Source organism: Leptodactylus fuscus, chromosome 2 (assembly GCF_031893055.1).
Source record: "Leptodactylus fuscus isolate aLepFus1 chromosome 2, aLepFus1.hap2, whole genome shotgun sequence".
Classification (NCBI taxonomy): domain Eukaryota; kingdom Metazoa; phylum Chordata; class Amphibia; order Anura; family Leptodactylidae; genus Leptodactylus; species Leptodactylus fuscus.
In genome coordinates this window covers 43,990,073-44,010,465 of record NC_134266.1, presented here as the reverse complement: position 1 = coordinate 44,010,465, position 20,393 = coordinate 43,990,073, and the positions used below count along the sequence as shown (strand labels likewise).

General features: G+C 44.5%; 1 protein-coding gene across 1 annotated transcript in view; it reads right to left on the bottom strand.

The window, feature by feature from the left end:
- Positions 1-10,930, bottom strand: part of PRKX (protein kinase cAMP-dependent X-linked catalytic subunit) — a 123,199-nt gene extending 112,269 nt beyond the window's left edge. The window contains exons 1-2 of the mRNA XM_075263681.1: positions 10,826-10,930; positions 8,410-9,093 (exon numbers count right to left, since the gene is read on the bottom strand). Of these exons, the coding sequence (XP_075119782.1) occupies positions 8,410-8,605 (196 nt within the window). The 5' untranslated portion in view covers positions 8,606-9,093; positions 10,826-10,930. The remainder of the gene's footprint in view (positions 1-8,409; positions 9,094-10,825) is intronic.
- Positions 10,931-20,393: the final 9,463 nt, after the last annotated feature.

The following is a 20,393-nucleotide window of genomic DNA, read 5'->3' as shown; positions in this document are numbered from 1 at the left end:
GGGGTAGGTGGGTGATGGTAGGTTCCCAGGCTGTAACAGAGTCCCACATGTCCACAGTAAAAGAAAGAAATACCAGTCAGCTGTAGGCATCTTCACACATCAGCAATAGACGTCAAAAATCATCTCCTTGAAAGAAGAAGTCCGCACATCCATGCAGGTATCTCCTCCATGCTTTGTCTGCCTCATGGTGACCATGCTGTCCTTAGCTCGTGGGGGAATGGTAACAGGCACATGTGCACACAGGAAATTCCAGCTCATCAGGTCTTGAGTCTTGTCCACGCTTTAACAATAGAAACAAAAGGGAAAAAAAAAATACTCCACAGGGTCTTCCATTCGATTTATAGTTGCTAATTCATCGTGTTAGTTTGCTTGGTTAGAGGATTCTTGAAGATACAGACAAAAAGAGTGAAAAGAAAAGACAAAGGTTGCTCTCAGCTTGGAGCTCTGTATCGAGGCTGCGGCTCATGCAGCACCATCTTAGAAAAAATATTATTAGTATAATAATAATAATAATAATAATAATAATAATATGCAAACCAATATAAAACTTGATCCCAGAGGCCAAGTAGTCAACACTCAAAAATACACACACACATTTTTGGTTGCTTTTCATGGACATCTATTAAAATTGATTAAATTGGCAGCGTGGCTACAGTTCTATAAACTCTATCCATACGGCTGCCGTCCATGAAATCTCTGCTCGAGGATAACATGTCTAAATAATGTTTTGTTCCAAAATTTAGCTTTAGTGTTCTGTTACATGGAGCATAAACCAGGGATGGAGAAAATAACCACCGACTTAAGACAATTCCAAGGTGAGCTTTCTTTAACATGCATTATAGCAAAGAAACTGGTGTAAATCCCAGGACTCTGACACAGTTCTACATGTAAAAATGCAAAGAAAGAAAATGTAACTCCTCCCCCCACCCCAAAAAAAAAAAAAAAAAAAAGTGTGTTGGAGAGTCCACCGCAGATTCCACCTACAATCGGCAGAAAAAAATAGCTATAAATGGGACACATCTGATTTACTTATATGTCCTATATACACACACGTATATTACACACGTAGGATACTAATCTCATAGGGTTGCTGGGTATTATGCTCCTAGCCATGATTTTTCAGCCACTGTCATTTCTGACATGTCTGTCAGGTCTCACTCTGTATAGTGCCATGTAGCAATAGCACAATCATTCACTATACCGCCATAGTGTCCAACTCTCCCCGCCAATCCCTTCTGAATACAAATGCACACTATCCCCTGCATTCAGGAAGAGGGGATTTGGGAATGGGGCTAGGGAGCAAGATGTGCCAAGTGAAAAAACTATCCTCTTCATGCCCCGGGTACCTAATCTTCATAAAGGATGAAAGTCAAGATTCTCAACGCTGCAGGCAAGTATAACTGCGTATGTGTTTTATTAGCCTACATGGCACTACGTATAGCTTAAAGGTGAACAGGCGGCACAAGAAACTTTTCCAAAGTCATGCGCGGAGAACTTCTTCTAATCTGACAAACACCCAGGAGACCACATCTGCTTTTAAGTAGGGTTCACACTACTGTTGGATTCCGTTATGAAGGTGTCGGTCATGGAATTTAGACGGTTATCTGCGACTGATTCCTACAGAGACTCCGATGCAGATGTGAACCTAGCCTTAGACTGGTGACCTACAGTATTAAAGGACAGACATAAAAGCACTTGTGATGCTCTGACCTTTATTGGAGACTGTGATTTCTTTCTTTCATATATCAGGCGGTTTATGTCCTTTAATGCCACTCTTCAGATCATAAACTTAAGACTTAACATTGCGCCGAAAGGCCTTATAGTAAATAGCAATATATTACAGCACATACTTAAAACTCCAATGTGAATTTGGACTAAGGAAGTAACCAGTTCATACCCGGATATAAAACTGAATACCCCCGGGGACTTATGGAATTCTATTGATCTGGACATATCTGACCAAGACTACAATATCTACTAATACATGAAAGATCTGACTGACCAATAGAGACAATGACACGGAATGACACAAAGGACTTGGGGTAGGTTCACACTACTGTTAATAACAGAGTGACTGATGCAGATGGAGTCCCCTCCATTCGGTGTCCATCTGCAGTCACACTCGCTAGAAAAAAGAAAAAAAAATAGTAGACTTTATTTTTTATGACATTTGCTACTTTTATTATTTTACTCCATATTTAATCACTCTAGTAACTTTAATGTCAGTTTCCATCATCCCATGACAGAAAACAGCAACGGACATTCATAACAGTAGTGTGAACATCCCCATATACAAGATGTTGATCATTTGTATAAAACTTTTAAAAAGATACATGTAAAATATGGCCAGGACTGACTAGTGGTGATGACACTACACAGAGCAGGTATTAAATGAGGAGTGCCACACTTGTCCACAGGCCGTGTTCGGTATTGCAAGACATTCCATTCATTTCAAATGAGCCGAGACAAAACCCACGGACAGGTCTGGAAGCGGCCATGTTTTCTTAAGCCTGGACAACAGTGTCAAAATCAGTTTGTGTCTAAGGACATATGAGCCTAAAGAAGCACAAAAAACAGCACGGCACGCAACCTCATGCTCAGAACCACATTTTTTGATGACAAACCAAAATATGGCACAGAATACAATGCAGTCAAGCCGGAAAACCAATCCTACAAAAGCTTCATGTTTTCTTAGTGGTGGACAAAGAGTCAAAATGAACTCCATGACATCGGAAGATGGATGGTGGTAGGCGGTCGGCTTCACTATTGTGTTTTCTACAAGGCAGTTAAAGCCCCTTTGGCACTGCCTAGAGATTTCTGTTACTAGAAAACCAATACAATATTCTAAACAAAAAGTCATACAAATATCATAGTGTTATCATCAAAAGTTATACAAATAGGTTACATATGGCAGTAGCGTATCAGAAGCAGTCTCAAACAGTGTTAAATGTGCCTTACTCTCTACATGTCTTCACCCCCCCTCTCCTTTAGAAATCAAAGATGGTTATTACAGACCTGTATAACTAAGGGCTCGTTCACATCTGCGTTCTCCTCTCCGTACTGCAGGTTTCCGTTTCCTGCATAAAACAGAGGCAGGAGACGGAAACCTGCAGGAGTCTCTCTCACCCATTCATTTGAATGGGTGAGAAAGCTGTCCGGCCGTGAGCGGCGGTGAGCGTTTTATGCTCTCCGCCGCGAAACCGGGTTTTATAATCCGGACACAGAGTCGGACATGCAGTACTCTGTGTCCGGATTAAAAAAAAACGGTTTCGCGGCGGAGAGCCTAAAACGCTCACCGCCGCTCATGGCCGGACCTGGTCTATGGTTTCCGTCTTCTGGCATGCAGAAGACGGAAACCATAGAACGGAGACCCTGAACGCAGGTGTGAACCCAGCGTAAGCAGATGGCAATTTCGCCTGGACCTCTTATAATGTCTGGTCTTCGCTTTATTGGCTATCGACCATAGGGAGTAAGTTATACCCATGTACATTAAATAAAGCAGATATGTCATACGCCTTCCCATGTCATATCTGATGGCACAATGAAACGTTGCGATGTTTGGTTAAAAGGAGCCATACCTCCCAACTTTCAGATGACAGAAAAGGGACAACATTTATGTATAAGCCATGTCTGTATCCTACACAGCATAAGGTTCCCCTCTGTAGCCCATACATTAGTTTCCCCTTAGAGTATGTTCATACAGTTTTTTCACACTGATTTTGAGGTGGAATCCGCTAAGTCATTTCAATGGGAGCCATTTTCTTGCTTTAAAGAAGTGACATGGCCTATTATCTTCATCCAGATTCTGGAAACCCAACTGAAATCAAAGATCAAACGCACCATTTTTTTAATGTGGTTTTTGATACAGTTTTCTGGAAAAAACGCATAAAAAAAACAAAAAACACTAGGTCCATACAGTGTGCTGGAGCAAATAACTGCATCAAAAATACGCTCGTCCTCCTTGCGGTCCCCACACAGTATAACGTCTCACCTTTGTGGCCCCAATACAGTATAACACCCCCTCTTTCTGGTCGCCACAGTAGTTATTTTTATACCACCATTAATTCCATGGGGCTTCACATACAACAGTGATCCCTGGCACAGTGGGACAGAGGGCGTGACCCGAAAGAGCTTACAATCTATGAGGCAAGGGGGATAAAGACACTGTTTGGATGGTGATGTGGTGACAGTAGTGTAACTGGAGGTTGTAGGCCTTCCTGAATAGGTGAGTCTTCTTGAAGTTTGTGAATGTGGGGGAAAGTCTTATGTCTGGCGGTAATGAGTTCCAGAGTGTGAGGAATACACAGTCAATATCCTACAGTCAAGATAATGCAAAAAATGGTGAAGAAGAGGGCTGGTGGTTCTCTGTTTCACTATTGTACTCCACTCTGTGTCTTCTACATAACATCCCTTAGGTTGAGTTCAGACAGGGTTTTTTGGTCTGGAATTTGAGGTGAAGACACTGGCATCCAGTCAAGGCACTCCGCTCCAGATTAGGCCCAAATGAATGGGCTGAGTCGGGAGAGAGTGTATTCAGGCGGACGTCCGTGCCTGAACCGGCCATGGCATCCACCTGAAGAATGAGCATGTTGCTTCTTTTTTCCGGGAACCAGGACAAACCTCTCACGCAAAAAATAAATAACCGGCCCCCATTGATTTCAATGGGAGCCGTTTTTTTGGACAGGATTTTGAGGCAGATTCCACCTGACCAAAAAACCCTGTCTGAACTCAGCCATAGTCTTCTAAATATCATCACCCTTTATCCAATCCTTGCATCTTTAAATTACTGTATGTAGGTGCTTATGCAGGATTCGAAGTTCTGTTAGGATTTACACCCAAAAAAGAGCTGCGGGAAAAAACGCGACTGCAACGCATCGCGGTTCTTCAAACAACGCTTTAGACAGAAAGTTTTCAGTTTTACTCTGCGGACTTTGTTACAATTATACCTATGCCAACTGTAAAACGCAGCTATTTTCCCTGCGGCGTTTACATCCCATGGGGCCCTGACTTTACGGTGTTTTCAGAGAGTTAACTTTTGATGATCAGTCCTTAAAATAGGACCTCAATATCTGATCAGTATAGTACAATACCTGGGACCCCAGCAGATCAGCAGTTTGAAAAGACTGCATCATTCATGTAAACGCTGTGACCTCTTTACTGAATACCAAGTGTCATACATTGTGTAGGGGCTGTGCTTGGAATTACATTTCAGCCCCATTCACTTAAATGGGACTGAGCTGTAGATATAGCATGTGAATGATGAACAGGACGTGGTCGGTGCAGCAAAGGCCCTGCAGTGGTAATAGGAGTCGTGGCCTCTTCAGTCAGCTACTCATTTAGGGGTTCCAGGTGTCGGACCTCGCCAATTTGATATTGATGATCTAGTGTAAGTGGACCAACAATAGTTTAATCCTGAAAAACCCATTAATCCAAATTATACAGATATCAATATGACAGAGCTCAGCTTCTCTCCATGTGAGTATCGTACTGAGAAAGTGCAGAAGAAGTCGCCTTAAGGACTGGTCAGTCAATAAGATATCAAAGTTATTTTACCTATTCAGGTCCACATTCTTCACTTGGGGTTGTAGTATTTTAGTTGGTACTGGTATGGCAAAGATATTATTCAACCGAGGTTATCTGAGCCTTGACGGAAAGTGACTGAGCTATGATAGCGGCTTTCCTGTGCTGGAAATATCCTCTAACAGTTGTCACTTCCCTGTAACCTCTTCCAGTAGCAGGGCACACAAAGTGATTTGGGGTTATGGCACTTCTGGGGGTTTTCAGATTTGGAAAATATCATATACAGTGTATTAAGTAATTGTTTAGGCCTGGTTTGTATCTGCTTTCAGTATCCCCGAACAGAATACCAAAACGCATTACAAAGCGGTTAGCAGAGAAACCACACGGACCCCATAGACTATAATGGGGTCCGTGTGTTTTCTGCACAAATCGCGTGGAGAGAAAAGTGCTGAGCCAATTGATGGAAGAATATGCAAGGTCTTTACCAGCACTTTAGTTCACGGTAAAGGAGAGTTACTGGCACACTTAATGCCCACATGATAAAAATGGGCATAAAGTAGGCGACTCATGACCCCTAAGGGTTTAGAGCTTTAATAAAGTGGGCAGTCTGATGTAGGCAGTGTCAGACCTCAGAATGTATCCCCTACCACCACCTTGGGCCAGAGCACACAAGATCACCCACATCAGGCACCAAAACTAACGGCACTTATTGCTCAAAAATGGTGGGGGCTACATAATAAAACTTCAACTGTGCCAGAATCAGTAGGCCTATTGCTACTGAGGAAAGGAATAGGACTTAGAGGTGGTGGTGAAAGATTCTCTTTGAACACAAATCTGCATACACAAGAAAACTGCTCTGTCACAATAATGCAGATAATAGTGGATAGATATTCAGTGCTCTTACAAGAAGTATTGCTGCAGTCGCTGGCTCTGCACAATGTACAGAGCCAGAAGCAAAAAGCTCAGTGAAGCCAAGAAGGGGGCCAGCCAACTTGACCTCTTCTGAGAGCAAGAAGTGTACAGCTCCTTACACTGTGTAGTGGTCGTGCCAGTGTACTGTAGCACAGCTCCTATTCAAGCTGCAAAAGCTGAGCTGCAAAAGCATGGCATGCCCAATACACAGTGTAAGGAGGTCAAGTTGGCCCGCTCCACGCTTGGCTTCAATGACACCACACAGACCAGCTAGTCGTCTCAAGTCACCAGCAGCAGTATCTCCTCCATGCCAAATAAAGTGAGATGTACTGACCTCAAGACGTTACAATATCAAGTGTAATATATAGAATATATTGTATATGTAAATGACCATTAGTCCAAGCAGAATTACAAAACAACATAGTACTATAATAGGCAGAATATAAAAACATGGCATAGATCGCTACATTAATAATAAAAGGTACAAGGGGTAAGTCCCAAACTAACAGAAGTATGGGCACATAAGCCAGGCACGACCAAAACAACAATACACACATGGTCATGAAAACATATACCGTAAATGGTGCCCAGTGTTCACAACAGACAGGGTAGTGATCAGCCAATGAAATTCAAACGGTTTGTCAGGCCCAAAAATCATACAAACTGGATGGGGCTGACCGACCAGATTAACTAACCATCCCCATACAGGTTTTTATTAGGCTAAAAAAAGATGTTTTCTACAAGGGCCAATCATTGTTCTAGGCACAGATCGGCTCATGTAAAATGTACCTTATAAGAAAGTTTGTCACTCCATGTGTAAGGCTGCCTTCATACGGAGTTTACGCTCGTATCACATTGAAAGCAATAGGGTAAAAAAGCCTCCCATCGATTTCAATGGGTAGCGCACGTATGCCGGCACCCATACTAGTCAATGGGATCTGTTTTTTACGCCGCTCACTCCGAACGAGTTTACGTTCAGAATGAGAGGAGAGTAAACTCCGTGTGAAGGCAGCCTAAGTGTATGGGGGCTGGTTCCACCATCATCATCATAACCAGCCAACTCCATAGACCTCTATGGGGTCCAGTTGCTGCACCTCTGAACCACTTCAGTATTGTATGAAAGCAGTGAGAAGGGAAAACAGGGGGTATAAACCCTGAGCGCTGGGCATCGAGGAGGGGGGGGGGGAGGGGGAGTGTCACCAACAAGCTGCTAGACACAAAGGCAAGCCAGCAAACTGAACTTGGATACATATAAAGAAAGCCTAGATATGTCACCGGTGACAAATGTCATATTACATGGTGCAATACTAATACATGACATAATAACAGTCACATATACAAGACACTGTACTGGAACATCAAGTAAGGGATTCCCAGCATCATTGTCCTGCAAACTCTACACTCATAGGCAGGGGTCCTCAAACTGCGGCCCGCGGGCCACATGTGGCCCGCCAAGAACTTCTGTCTGGCCCCGCCGACAACGCTGGCAGGCGTGCATTTATAATGAAGCTCCTGGGGAGCTCGGGCCAGGCCATGGAGTGCACTTCACTTTACCTATTGGAGGGCACCGCTCCCGATATCTGTGCGACCTGCTCTGCCTCCGGCCCACTGTTTAAAAAGTTTGAGGACCCCTGCTCATAGGGCTATGCTCGCTTTGTCTGAAACAGATTGGTTCCTTCAGTCAGGTGACCTTTTTTTATTTAAAAATATATATCATTTTTTTTAATAAAACAAAAAACAATGATATATTGAATATTTTTTCCTTATAAGAAAGTCACCTGACAGAGGGGATCATCTGTGGGGGTTTTTTTTTGTTTTTTTTTTAAGTTTTCTGCTTTTTTGATCCTCTGATGGATCCGAACGTCAGAAGATTAGAAATAAATGTAACAAATGCAATGACTTCATAGCAGTGAGACAAGTCCAGTAGTTCTAGGTCACTGGCTGCTAGGACACACATGATAGATGTTGACAACTCACCCACAGTAGCCACAGTGTCAAAGTCATCCAACTTGTACTGCTGCTGCGTCTCCGGACAGGGAGGGGAGCTGTGCCCGCACACAGTCAGTCCAAGGCACCCAGGGCTGGGGCTAGCAACTCCCCCATCACTGCTCCCTTTGCTGGCACTTCTAGAGCCAGACCTGGCTTTCACTGCTCCAGCTGCAGAGGCCTCCATCGGACCCCGATGTGTGATCTGTGGATCTGTCAAGGTCTGTGCGATCAGCAAGTGTCTTCTATTGGGGGAGTGCAGGTGACGGGCACCATCTGATGCCAGGAGTCTGATCCCCTTACTGTGGCACCTGATAACAGGGGACAGGTGGTAACCCGAGTGAGAGGAGATGTAACTTGAGCTGGTACCAGGAGCAGTTCTCAGTCAGTATGAAGATGGTAGAAGCCCCAAGTAAGGGCCGGTGGCATTGCCCAAAGTTATCAGTCTCTTCTATAGCAGTGGTCCCACACACGCTGGTACTTTGTGGTGCCTGCTGGTAGGATCCAGTGTACAATATTCAAAAGACCACGGCACACAGGGATGTCGATTCCAAGTCAAGTATTATTGGCGTATTATGTCTGTGTACATTACAGTGGTATCAATCAAGGTATATAGGGTCCAGATCAATAATAGGTGACGGTACGGACTTGTCCCAGACCTTTCCCAAGCCTTATCTGTGTAGAAAATTCAAAATTAATATATGATTGTATGTACACGTGAAAGGAACTGGTAATACATTGATGGAACACAATTCTGTGTAGAGGAAGACATGTATATAGCCAGATAATACTACTATACATAGTACTGTATAGAGGAAGACATACATAGCCAGATAATACTAACAGACATAGTACAATACTGGAAAGGCATGTGTATAGCCAGATGATACTACTATATAGAGGAAGACATGTATATAGCTGGATAATACTACTATACATAATACTGTATAGAGGAAGACATACATAGCCAGATAATACTAACAGACATAGTACAATACTGGAAAGGCATGTATATAGCCGGATAATACACCTATACCCGGTATAGAGATGAAGCACAATACTGTACAGAGGAATGCATGTATATAGCCATATAATACTACTATAGAGGAAGACATGTATATAGCCAGATAATACTACTACTACTACTACTATAGACAGTACAGAGATGAAGCACAATACTGTACAGAAGAATGCATGTATATAGCCATATAATACTACTATAGAGGAAGACATGTATATAGCCAGATAATACTACTACTACTACTACTATAGACAGTACAGAGATGAAGCACAATACTGTACAGAGGAATGCATGTATATAGCCATATAATACTACTATAGAGGAAGACATGTATATAGCCAGATAATACTACTACTACTACTACTATAGACAGTACAGAGATGAAGCACAATACTGTACAGAAGAATGCATGTATATAGCCATATAATACTACTATAGAGGAAGACATGTATATAGCCAGATAATACTACTACTACTACTACTACTATAGACAGTACAGAGATGAAGCACAATACTGTACAGAAGAATGCATGTATATAGCCATATATCATTACTGAGGTGAAGCACGATACTATATAGGGGAAGACAACTATATAGCCACATACTACTACTAGACACAGTAGATGAAGTACAATGATGTAGAAGAGGAATGAGGTATACAGCCAGATCATACTACTGGACATAGTGCACATTACACATATGAAGTACAATACTGCATAAGAGAAGATATTTATAGACAGACAATATACTAGACACAATACATGATATGCAACACTGTATAGAGACAGACATTACATAGGATATACACAATACCGTATAGGGAGAGGTATGTATATAGCTAAATAATACTACCAGACAGTACACAGGTGATGCATAATACCATATAGGGACAGGTATGTGTATAGCTATATAATACTACTAGAGATAGCACATAGGTGATATACAATACCGTATAGGGGCAGGTATGTATATAGCTAGCTGATACTACCGGACACAGTACATAGGTGATATATAATACCGTATAGACACAGGTATATATATAGCTAGCTGATACTACTAGACACACTACATAGGTGATATACAATACCGTATGGGGACCGGCAGATACGAAGCCAAACAATACTTATAGCCACACAGCTAGCAGCTTGTAAGGTAAAGATGAAGTATAATATACATAAAGCTATACCCACCACGTAACCTATAGCAGGTATGGGCACACGCCAGGTGCAGACAGGGCTAGCCGCAGCTATTGTGGTATATTGTTCGCACACATGTGGCTATACACAGCTGCCCGGACACTGAATAACGCGAGCAGCACAGACTCCAGTGTGTAGCCGGAGGAGTAGTGACAGCCTGGTGTGTACAGTGCTCTGAGAGGACACATACCTGTATTGCGGCTTGCATGGTGCTAGGTGGACCGGATGTGAATGAGCCCTCACCATCCCGGCGTCTAGTGTGCGGGACTGAGCCTGGGCTCCTGCACATTGGCTGTGCTCGGCACTGCTACATCACGTGGTCAGAGGGAGGGAAACACTGACATAAAGGGAGGGGGAGGTAAAACTTGTCTGCAGGGCGGGCTGTGCCGGCCGGGCTTGTGTCAGAGCACAAGTCATGTGCAGGAGCGCTCACGTAACTCTCTGTACAGCACAGGGGGACACGGGGAGGGCCTGAGGAAGTTTGTGTGACAAGTAATGCGGGATGACCAGCTGCAGCATCATGTCTGCTCGTGCAAACGCGACCCTGGTCAGTCTTGATCAGGAAAAGGCCTTCGATCGTGTCTCTCACGCCTTCATGGCTAAGGCTCTCCGCAGACTCAGTCTGGGTGCGGGGTTCTGTAAGTATGTCAGCCTAATGTACTTTGACATCCACAGCTCGGTGTTGGTGAACGGCTGGAAGACTGACCCCTTTCCGGTCCTTTCCGGGGTCAGACAAGGCTGCCCTCTTTCACCCCTTCTTTTTGTTTGTGTTATAGAACTCTTCGCGGAGTCTATCCGGCAGAATGCAGGGATTAGAGGGATCACCGCACCGGGACCTGGAAACCACGTGGTCAAGTGCTCGCTGTACATGGACGACGTCACCGTCTTCTGTTCCGACAGATCATCGGTCTCAGCGCTCGTCCAGATCTGCGAGAAGTTCGGCCGGGCTTCGGGGGAAACAGTCAACTGCGCAAAGTCAGAGGTCATGCTCTTCGGAGACTGGCGTCTGGCTTCATCCTCTCCCCTTCCTTTCACAGTGCAACCGGACTTCATTAAGATCCTGGGAGTCTGGTTCGGAAAGGAGGGAGCGGCTCTGAAGTCCTGGAATGAGCGTTTGGCAAAGTGCAACCAGAGGATTGGATTGTGGAGCCTCAGACCGCTTTCGCTGGAAGGGAAGACGCTGGTCCTGCGGAATGAGATCCTGCCTGTGCTCCTCTACACCGCGCAGGCCTGGCCACCCCTCAACACCGTGGTCAAAGCCATCTACAGGATCATCTTCCACTTCATCTGGGGCTCCAAGATGGACAGGGTGAAGCGGGCCGTCATGTACAAGGATCCGTCCAAAGGAGGTAAGGGTGTCCCCGACATCCCCACTCTGTTGAGACTAACCTTTGTTTGTGATTGTGTCCGCAGAACCCTGATGACTGGAAAGGAATCGGCAGGCTGAGCCATGTCCCGTTTGTTCCTGTTACCCCTGTGGCGTCGCCTAGGATGGGACAAGTGGAACAGCTCCGTCCCTTACAACTGGACCGTCCCTTGGCACTACCAAGACGTCACCCGGTTCGTGAGGGAGCACCAGCTGGAGGAGCTCAAGCCTGACCTTTGGAAGCCGAAGACCGTCCATAAGCTCATCCGAGCTAAGGACACCATGGAGGAGATCCCAGGGCTGCCGGCTGGAACCGCGGAGGTCGTTTGGAAGAACATCTCTTCGGCCAAGCTGACCAACGGGCACAAGGATATGTCGTGGATGGCCGCGCAGGGAGGTTTGGCGGTGAGGTCGTTCATGCATGCCCGCAACCTGAGCAAGACGCGCTACTGCCCCAGATGTCCCTTCAAGGAGGAGACCACCCACCATCTTTTCTGGGCCTGCCCGTTTGCTCAGGGCCTGTTGGATGCCCTGGAGGACGACTTGCAGGACTCGGTCCCCCAGAACCAGCTTTCTTACCATTCTGTTTTTTATGGACTCTTCCCGGGGACCCATCGAGAGACAGACTGCGAGAAGGCCTGGAGGATCCTCAACTGCTACAAAGACGCTATCTGGTTCGCCAGAAACTGGCTTGTTCTCAGGAGGGAACAAGTCACCTTTCAGGACTGCTGCAGGCTCATCCACAGCTTGCTGCGGGACTACACCATCCTGGACAGTCTGAGAGGCGAAGACGAAGAAGAAGACTGAGAAGCCTTTTTCTTCGATTGTTTCCTCCATTTTGGGACTTTGAGTGTTTTGACCTAGTATTTGGTATGGTTGCATTGTCAGAGCTCTGAGCCAGTCTTCCCTCTCTCCCCCCCCTCCCTTCCCTTCCTCCCCCACGCTGGCTCGGGTGCTCAGGCAGTGCTATTGTGTTAGTTAGAATAGACATTGTGTTGCTCCCTAGTGTTTGTGTGTTCTTCAATAAAGCTTGGGGCACTGTGTTTACTCCCTTCCCCCCTCCTCCACATGTCAGATAGCTAGTTGTTGAATGCATGCATGCTTTGGGGCTAGGAAGTACTGGTATGAGGTAGGACGAGTCAGAGCACTCAGGAGATTTCTTCTGGGTCTCTGCTTCGCCCTGCCCCATTAGGAATGGGAAAAGTATTGCTATTTATTTATTTATTTATTTATTATGCAAGTATTGTAAGTGGTGTATCAAATGCGCTGCGACGCAGTACTTTGTAAATACTTTTGCTTGACGACTGATTGTGAATAAACGCATTTTCAATCAAAAAATCATGTCTGCTATATAGGAAGTCAGTGAGTAACCTGTCTGACATACATATACGTCTGCTATACGGCACACAGGCAGACATGTCAGCCCAGGACATGTATTACCATAGGGAGTGGCTGAATATAGTCCAGCAAATCCGAGTGTGAACATTGCTCTAGTGTGCTCAGCAGAAGCCAGTGCGGAGGGACAACAACTAACACATATACAGTGATGGCCAAAGGTATTGCCCCCCCTGCAATTCTGTCAGATAATACTCAGTTTCTTCCAGACAATGATTGCAAGCACAAACTCTTTGGTATTAATATCTTCATTTATTTTGCTTGCAATGAAAAAACACAGAAGAGAATGAAAAAAAAAGTCAAATCATTGATCATTTTACACAAAACTTCAAAAATGAGCCGGACAAAAGTATTGGCACCCTCAGCCTAATACTTGGTAACACAACCTTTAGACACAATAATTGCGCACAACCGCTTCCGGTAACCAGCAATGAGTTTCTTACAAGGCTCTGCTGGAATCTTAGACCATTCTTCTTTGGCAAACTGCTCCAGGTCCCTGAGATGTGAAGGGGGCCTTCTCCAAACTGCCATCAAGAGATCTCTCCACAGGTGTTCTATGGGATTCAGGGCTGGACTCATTGCTGCCACTTTACAAGTCTCAAGTGCTTTCTCTCAAACCATTTTCTAGTGCTGACCTGAAGTGTGTTTTGGGTCATTGTCCTGCTGGAAGACCCATGACCTCTGAGGGAGACCCAGCTTTCTCACACTGGGCCCTACATTATGCTGCAACATTTGTTGGTAGTCTTCAGACTTCATAATGCCATGCATACGGTCAAGCAGTCCAATGCCAGAGGCAGCAAAGCAACCCCAAAACATCTGGGAACCTCTGCCATGTCTGGCTGTAGGGACAGGAGATGGACTTGTAGCCTTGAGATTGCTCATGCTTCCTCACAATTTTGCTTCTCAAGTCCTCAGACAGTTCTTTGGTCTTCTTTCTTTTCTCCATACTCAATGTGGTACACACAAGGACACAGGACAGAGGTTGAGTCAACTTTAATCCATTTCAACTGGCTGCAAGTGTGATTTAGTTATTGCCGCCACCTGTTAGGTGCCTCAGGTAAGTAACAGGTGCTGTTAATTGCACAAATTAGAGAAGCATCACATGATTTTTCAAACAGTGCCAATACTTTTGTCCACCCCCTTTTTTATGTTTGGTGTGGAATTATATCCAATTTGGCTTTTTGACAATTCTTTTTGTGGTTTTCCATTGAAGACAAATTAAATGAAAATAATAATACCAAAGAATTTGTGATTGCAATCATTTTCTGGAAGAAAATGAGTATTATCTGACAGAATTGCAGGGGTGTCAATACTTTTGGCCAACACTGTATGTCTATACATGCCACAGTACCAAGCCGCACATGTAGTCACTAGGATTTTATATTATACTCTGTTACTTTGTGCGATTGTTGTATTTGTCTTTATGAACCATCACAACTCCCATTATGACTGGCCCCGAGCAGTGGTGTAGCTAAAGGATAATCACAAGGGCTGCGAACATGCCTGAATGGGACCCAACTCAGGTGTGCGGATATTATCACCATACGATGACCATATACTGGTAGATATCGGCTCTACACAGGTCTGGGATGACCATTTAGGTGAATACAGGACTGGATACATGTGACTTACACTACTGTTCAAACGTTTGGGGACACCCTGACAATTTTGTGTTTTCCATGAAAACTCACACTTTTATTTATCAAATGAGTTGCAAAATGAATAGAGAATATAGTCAAGATATTGACAAGGTTAGAAATAATGATTTTTATTTGAAATAATTTTCCCCTTCAAACTCTGCTGCTTTGGTCACAGAATGCTCCATTTGCAGCAATTCCAGCCTTGCAGACCTTTGGCATTCTAGCTGTTAATTTGCTGAGGTAATCTGGAGAAATTTCTCCCCATACTTCCAGAAGCCCCTCTTACAAGTTGGATTGGCTTGATGGGCACTTTTTGCGTACCATATAGTCAAGCTTCTCCCACAACAGGTCAATGGGGTTGAGATCTGAGGACATGGGCCGGCCACTCCATTACAGATACAATACCAGCTGCCGCTTCTTCCCTAAATAGTTCTTACATAATTTGGAGGTGGCTTTGGGTCATTGTCCTGTTGTAGGATGAAATTGGCTCCAATCAAGCTCTGTCTACAGGGTATGCCATGGTGTTGCAAAAAGGAGTGATAGCCTTCCTTATTCAAAATCCCTTTTACCTTGTACAAATCTCCCACTTTACCAGCACCAAAGCAACCCCAGACCATCACATTACCTCCACCATGCTTGGCGTCAGGCTCTTCCAGCATCTTTTCAGTTGTTCTGCGTCTCACAAATGTTTGTATGTGTGATCCAAACACCTCAAACTTTGATTCATGTGTCTATAACACTTTTTACCAATCTTCCTCTGTCCAATGTCTGTGTTCTTTTGCCCATATTTAAAGGGATTCTACCATTAAAACACTTTTTTTTTTCTGGTTGACACGTAGGAATAGCCTTAAGAAAGGCTATTCTTCTTCTACCTTTAGATGTCTTCTCCGCGCCACTGTTCCGTAGAAATCCCGGTTTTCATTGGGGCGTCCCCAATGCTGCGGGAGAACTCTCCAGTGCCGCCTACATCTTCAGGGACGTCCTCTTCAAGCGACTTCTTCTGGCGCAGGCGGTCCAACTTTTTTTCTTTTTTTTTTGTAGATTGTGAACCCCGCATAGGGATCATAATGTACTTTTTTTTTTCTTCCTATCAGTATGTCTTTGTAGAAGGGGAGGAAATCCACTCAAACAAAGGGAGAACATATAAACTCCTTGCAGATATTATCCTTGGCAGGATTCGAACCCAGGACTCCAGCACTGCAAGGCTGCAGTACTAACCACTGAGCCACCATGTTGCCCCTCAGGTGGTCAAACTTGTAGGCCTTGGGCAGAGCCGACTGTGCATGCCCACAAGCCACAAGAAAATGGCTGCTTATTTACTGCTTATTCAGCTCTGCCCGAGGCCTACAAGTTTGACCGCCTGCATCGGAAGAAGACGCATGAAGAGGACGTTCCTGAAGAAGATGTAAGCGGCGTTGGAGAGTTCTCTTGTAGCATTGGGGATACCCCCAGTGCTGTTTGAGTGCTGGGGACCGCCCCCAGTGCTGCAAGAGAACTAATTTGCATACCAACGAAAACCGAGATTTCTTCGGAACGGCGTGGAGAAGACATGTAAAGGTAGGAGAAGAATAGCCTTTCTTAAGGCTATTCCTATGTGTCAACCAGAAAAAAAAGTGTTTTAATGATAGGATCCCTTTAATACCCCCTTTTTAATGTAATAATGCTCCTATGGGAACCCTTTAATTAATAGTGGCCCTCAATGAATAATTGCACTAATTAATAATGCCCTGTAATAATACCTGTTCTTAAATATACCATCCTATGTCTCCTTGAATAAGACCCCTTGTCTTAATTGCACTAGGTTCACACTAGCGTTAGGGGTTTTGTCCCCCAATCCGCTTAAAATATGTGGAGAGAAAAGTCCCAGGCATGCAGGACTTATCTCTGCACCGATTTCATTCAGAGACCCGGCAGACCTCATTATAGTCTATGGGGTCCGTTGGTAACCTCTTTTTAAGCAGATAAGGTTTCTGTTTTTCGAGTCCCTAAGCACACCCAGAGATCAGAAGTATGAACATTAGTGTGGACCTAACATATTTGTAATAATCTCTTTGAATTAAAGGGGTTATTCAGGAATTGGACAAATCACAGAGGAGGCCAGGGAAGGCGAAACAAGAAAAATAAACTCATACTCATTCTGGTGTTCCTGTTACTGAACTGTGGAAGCTAAAGATAACCAGAGGTTAAGAGAGTTCTCCCCAAGCGGAGCTGAGGAGGATGCTGCATAATACTGTGTGCAGGGGCCACTATGGGGCATAATAGTGTGTGCAGGGGCCACTATGGGGCATAATAGTGTGTGCAGGGGGGAGGGGGGGTTCGTTGGTCTGTCAGGGTCTTCGGGGGAGGGGTGGCCATTATTCCAGTTCCCCCTAAAAAATTTCTCCCAATTTAAGCACTGGGTCAGAATATATTATAGAAAGGAGCCTCAGTAGTTCTTCTCTTTCATTAAAATGGTTGGACATTTTTTCTCAACTCCCAAAAAATCACACACAATGTGTCTGTGCTATGCTCTTGGTTTTTTTATTGGTTCTACTTTTTAGAAATGTTTCACGTGAGGGGTAAGACCTGGTGCTACCTGAGGAATACAACTAGGTATTGTAAGTAGTATTGAGTTCTTAGTATTAGCTGAATGACTATTGCAGAGGTGTAACAGGCTATACCGCTCAGGCTATACCGCTCAGGCTATACCGCTCAGGCTATACCGCTCAGGCTATACCGCTCAGGCTATACCGCTCAGGCTATACCGCTCAGGCTATACCGCTCAGGCTATACCGCTCAGGCTATACCGCTCAGGCTATACCGCTCAGGCTATACCGCTCAGACTATATCGCTCAGACTATATCGCTCAGACAGGGGCCACACGGTGGCTCAGTGGTTAGCACTGCAGCCTTGCAGTGCTGGGCCCTGGTGTTCAAATCCCGCCAAGGGCAAAAAAAACATCTGCAAGGAGTTTGTATGTTTTCCCGTGTTTGCATGGATTTCCATCCCATATTCCAAAAAAAAAAAGAAAACATACTGATAGGGAAAAATGTACATTGTGAGCTCTATGTGGGGCTCACAATCTACATAAAAAAAAAAAGAATATGCCGCTCAGACTATACTGCTCAGGCTAGACTATACCGCTCAGACTAGATTATACCGCTCAGGCTAGACTATACCGCTCAGACTAGGCTATACCGCTCAGACTAGGCTATACCGCTCAGACTAGACTATACCGCTCAGACTAGACTATACTGCTCAGACTATACCACTCAGACTACACCGCCCATACTATATCGCTCGGCTGCTTTAGAGTAAGGTTTATGGTAATGGATCCATTGTTGTGATTTGTTATCAGGATGTCCAGAAAATTCTTGTGTGGGTCTTGATGGATAGTAAACTGTAATTCAGAATAGGTGGAGTTCACAAGTTTGTCAAATAAAAAAAAGGTTCTCACCTGGACCCCCCCTCCTCCAAATTTAGAATATACTGCATATTGTCACTATAACAATCCGGTTCAGTGAATACTGCTGTAAAATCTCATTCAGGTAGAAGTAATCTTTCGCAAAGGCAAGGATGTAGATATTTACATACAGAGGGGCCACGTTGGACCACATCCTCTGTAACTGAAAGTAGAAACATATCCATACAGAAAGAAATTGCAAGTACAATGTTCAGTAAATCAATGTCATCAAGGTAGCCATGTCTGCTTCAAAAGCTGAGTTCAGTCATCTGAAATGTGGAATAGAAGTATATAGACTTTCAACATCCCAGTTTAGGAGTCTTGCACAAGTGTGCTATCCCAATCTATCCAAGTGTCCTCTGGGTCTTCCGGGTCTGTGTGCCCATTACAAAGAATCTAAATAGAACATTCTCTGAAAATAACAGAATGGAAGGGACTCTGTGTTGTAAGGCCAATTATGTCTTCTTTGTGCAATTGAGGCAATGGTTCTTTAGCTAGATATTTGTATGTAGTGTTATCAGCCAGATGGGACTGTATTTTCCCTATATAGTCTCTATTAACCGTAATAACCAAGACCCCCCATTGTCAGCAGGTTTTATAATGAGGTTGTTGACTGCTAGTTCTTCATGTGTCAGGTTGTGTGCAGATTTAAGATTTACCGCATAAAATTAATCTCAACAACCTCTCTGTACATCAATTTATAAATGTAGTGTCTACATAAACACAGGCCCATGTACATGTGCAGTAGATACCTGTATACTACATGGAACTAGACTGGAGTTTCCTGTTATCTTTAGAACTGACTGCAAACTATTTTTCTTTGGAACAAGCAGTGGCATAACTACAGCCGTAGCAGCAGAGGCAGCTGCCATAGGGCCCGGGACATTAGGGGCCCGGTGACAGCCACTACCGCTGCTACCATTATACTCGGGGGTCTTTTCGGATCCCCGAGTATAATGATCAGAGGCCCGGGAGAGGTAAGAAACATAAAAAACACTGTTACTTACCTCTCCACGATCCGGGCAGGCTTCGGCCTAGTCGTCTGACGTCTCATGACCCCAGCCTGTGTCCCAGGTCATATGACGTCTGACCTCATTGAAGATGGACTACTTCGGAGGCTGACATCGTAGGAGCCGGGAGATAGGTGAGTAACAGAGGTTTTTTTATGTTTTTCTTTCCCTGGGTCTCCAATTATTATACTCTGGGGTCTGAAAAGACCCCAGAGTATAATAATTGTTTATGGGTGTCCACAGTGGGACATAATACTGTGTGGAGGGGCCACTGAGGGACATAATAGTGTGTGCAGGGGCCACTAAGGGACATAATACTGTGTGCAGGGGCCACTATGGGGCATAATACTGTGTGCAGGGGCCACTATGGGGGATAATACTGTGTGGAGAGGCCACTATGGGGCATAATACTGTGTGCAGGGGCCACTATTGGGGATAATACTGTGTGCAGGGACCACTATGGGGCACAATAGAGCGCGCAGGAATGCGTAGGAGGGGGTCGGTCGAGGTCTTCGGGGGGCCATGTCAAATGTTCGCCATGGGGCCCCACCATTCCTAGTTTTGCCACCGAGAACAAGGTCTACAAAATGTCATATTTGAAGTATCGGACTGACCTAGCAACGTACCAGAGGATTTTCCAATGTGAGGTCTATTAATGGTGCTGTTGGTGTCTGTCATGTGACAGATACAACACTGCATTGCAGTTTCCAATATAAAGTGGGGAAGTAAAAGTCTCTTGCATAGTATACTTAGCAAAATTTAAGGTATTTCAAAACTGAGGAGCTTACATCCCATCAGTTCACATATCAGTGCTCTAGCAACCAGCATTTACTTCTAGTGTACCCATTTATCCTGCTGGATGAGCGTACCACAGGGTGTGCAACACTGTGCTAACTATGCTCTAT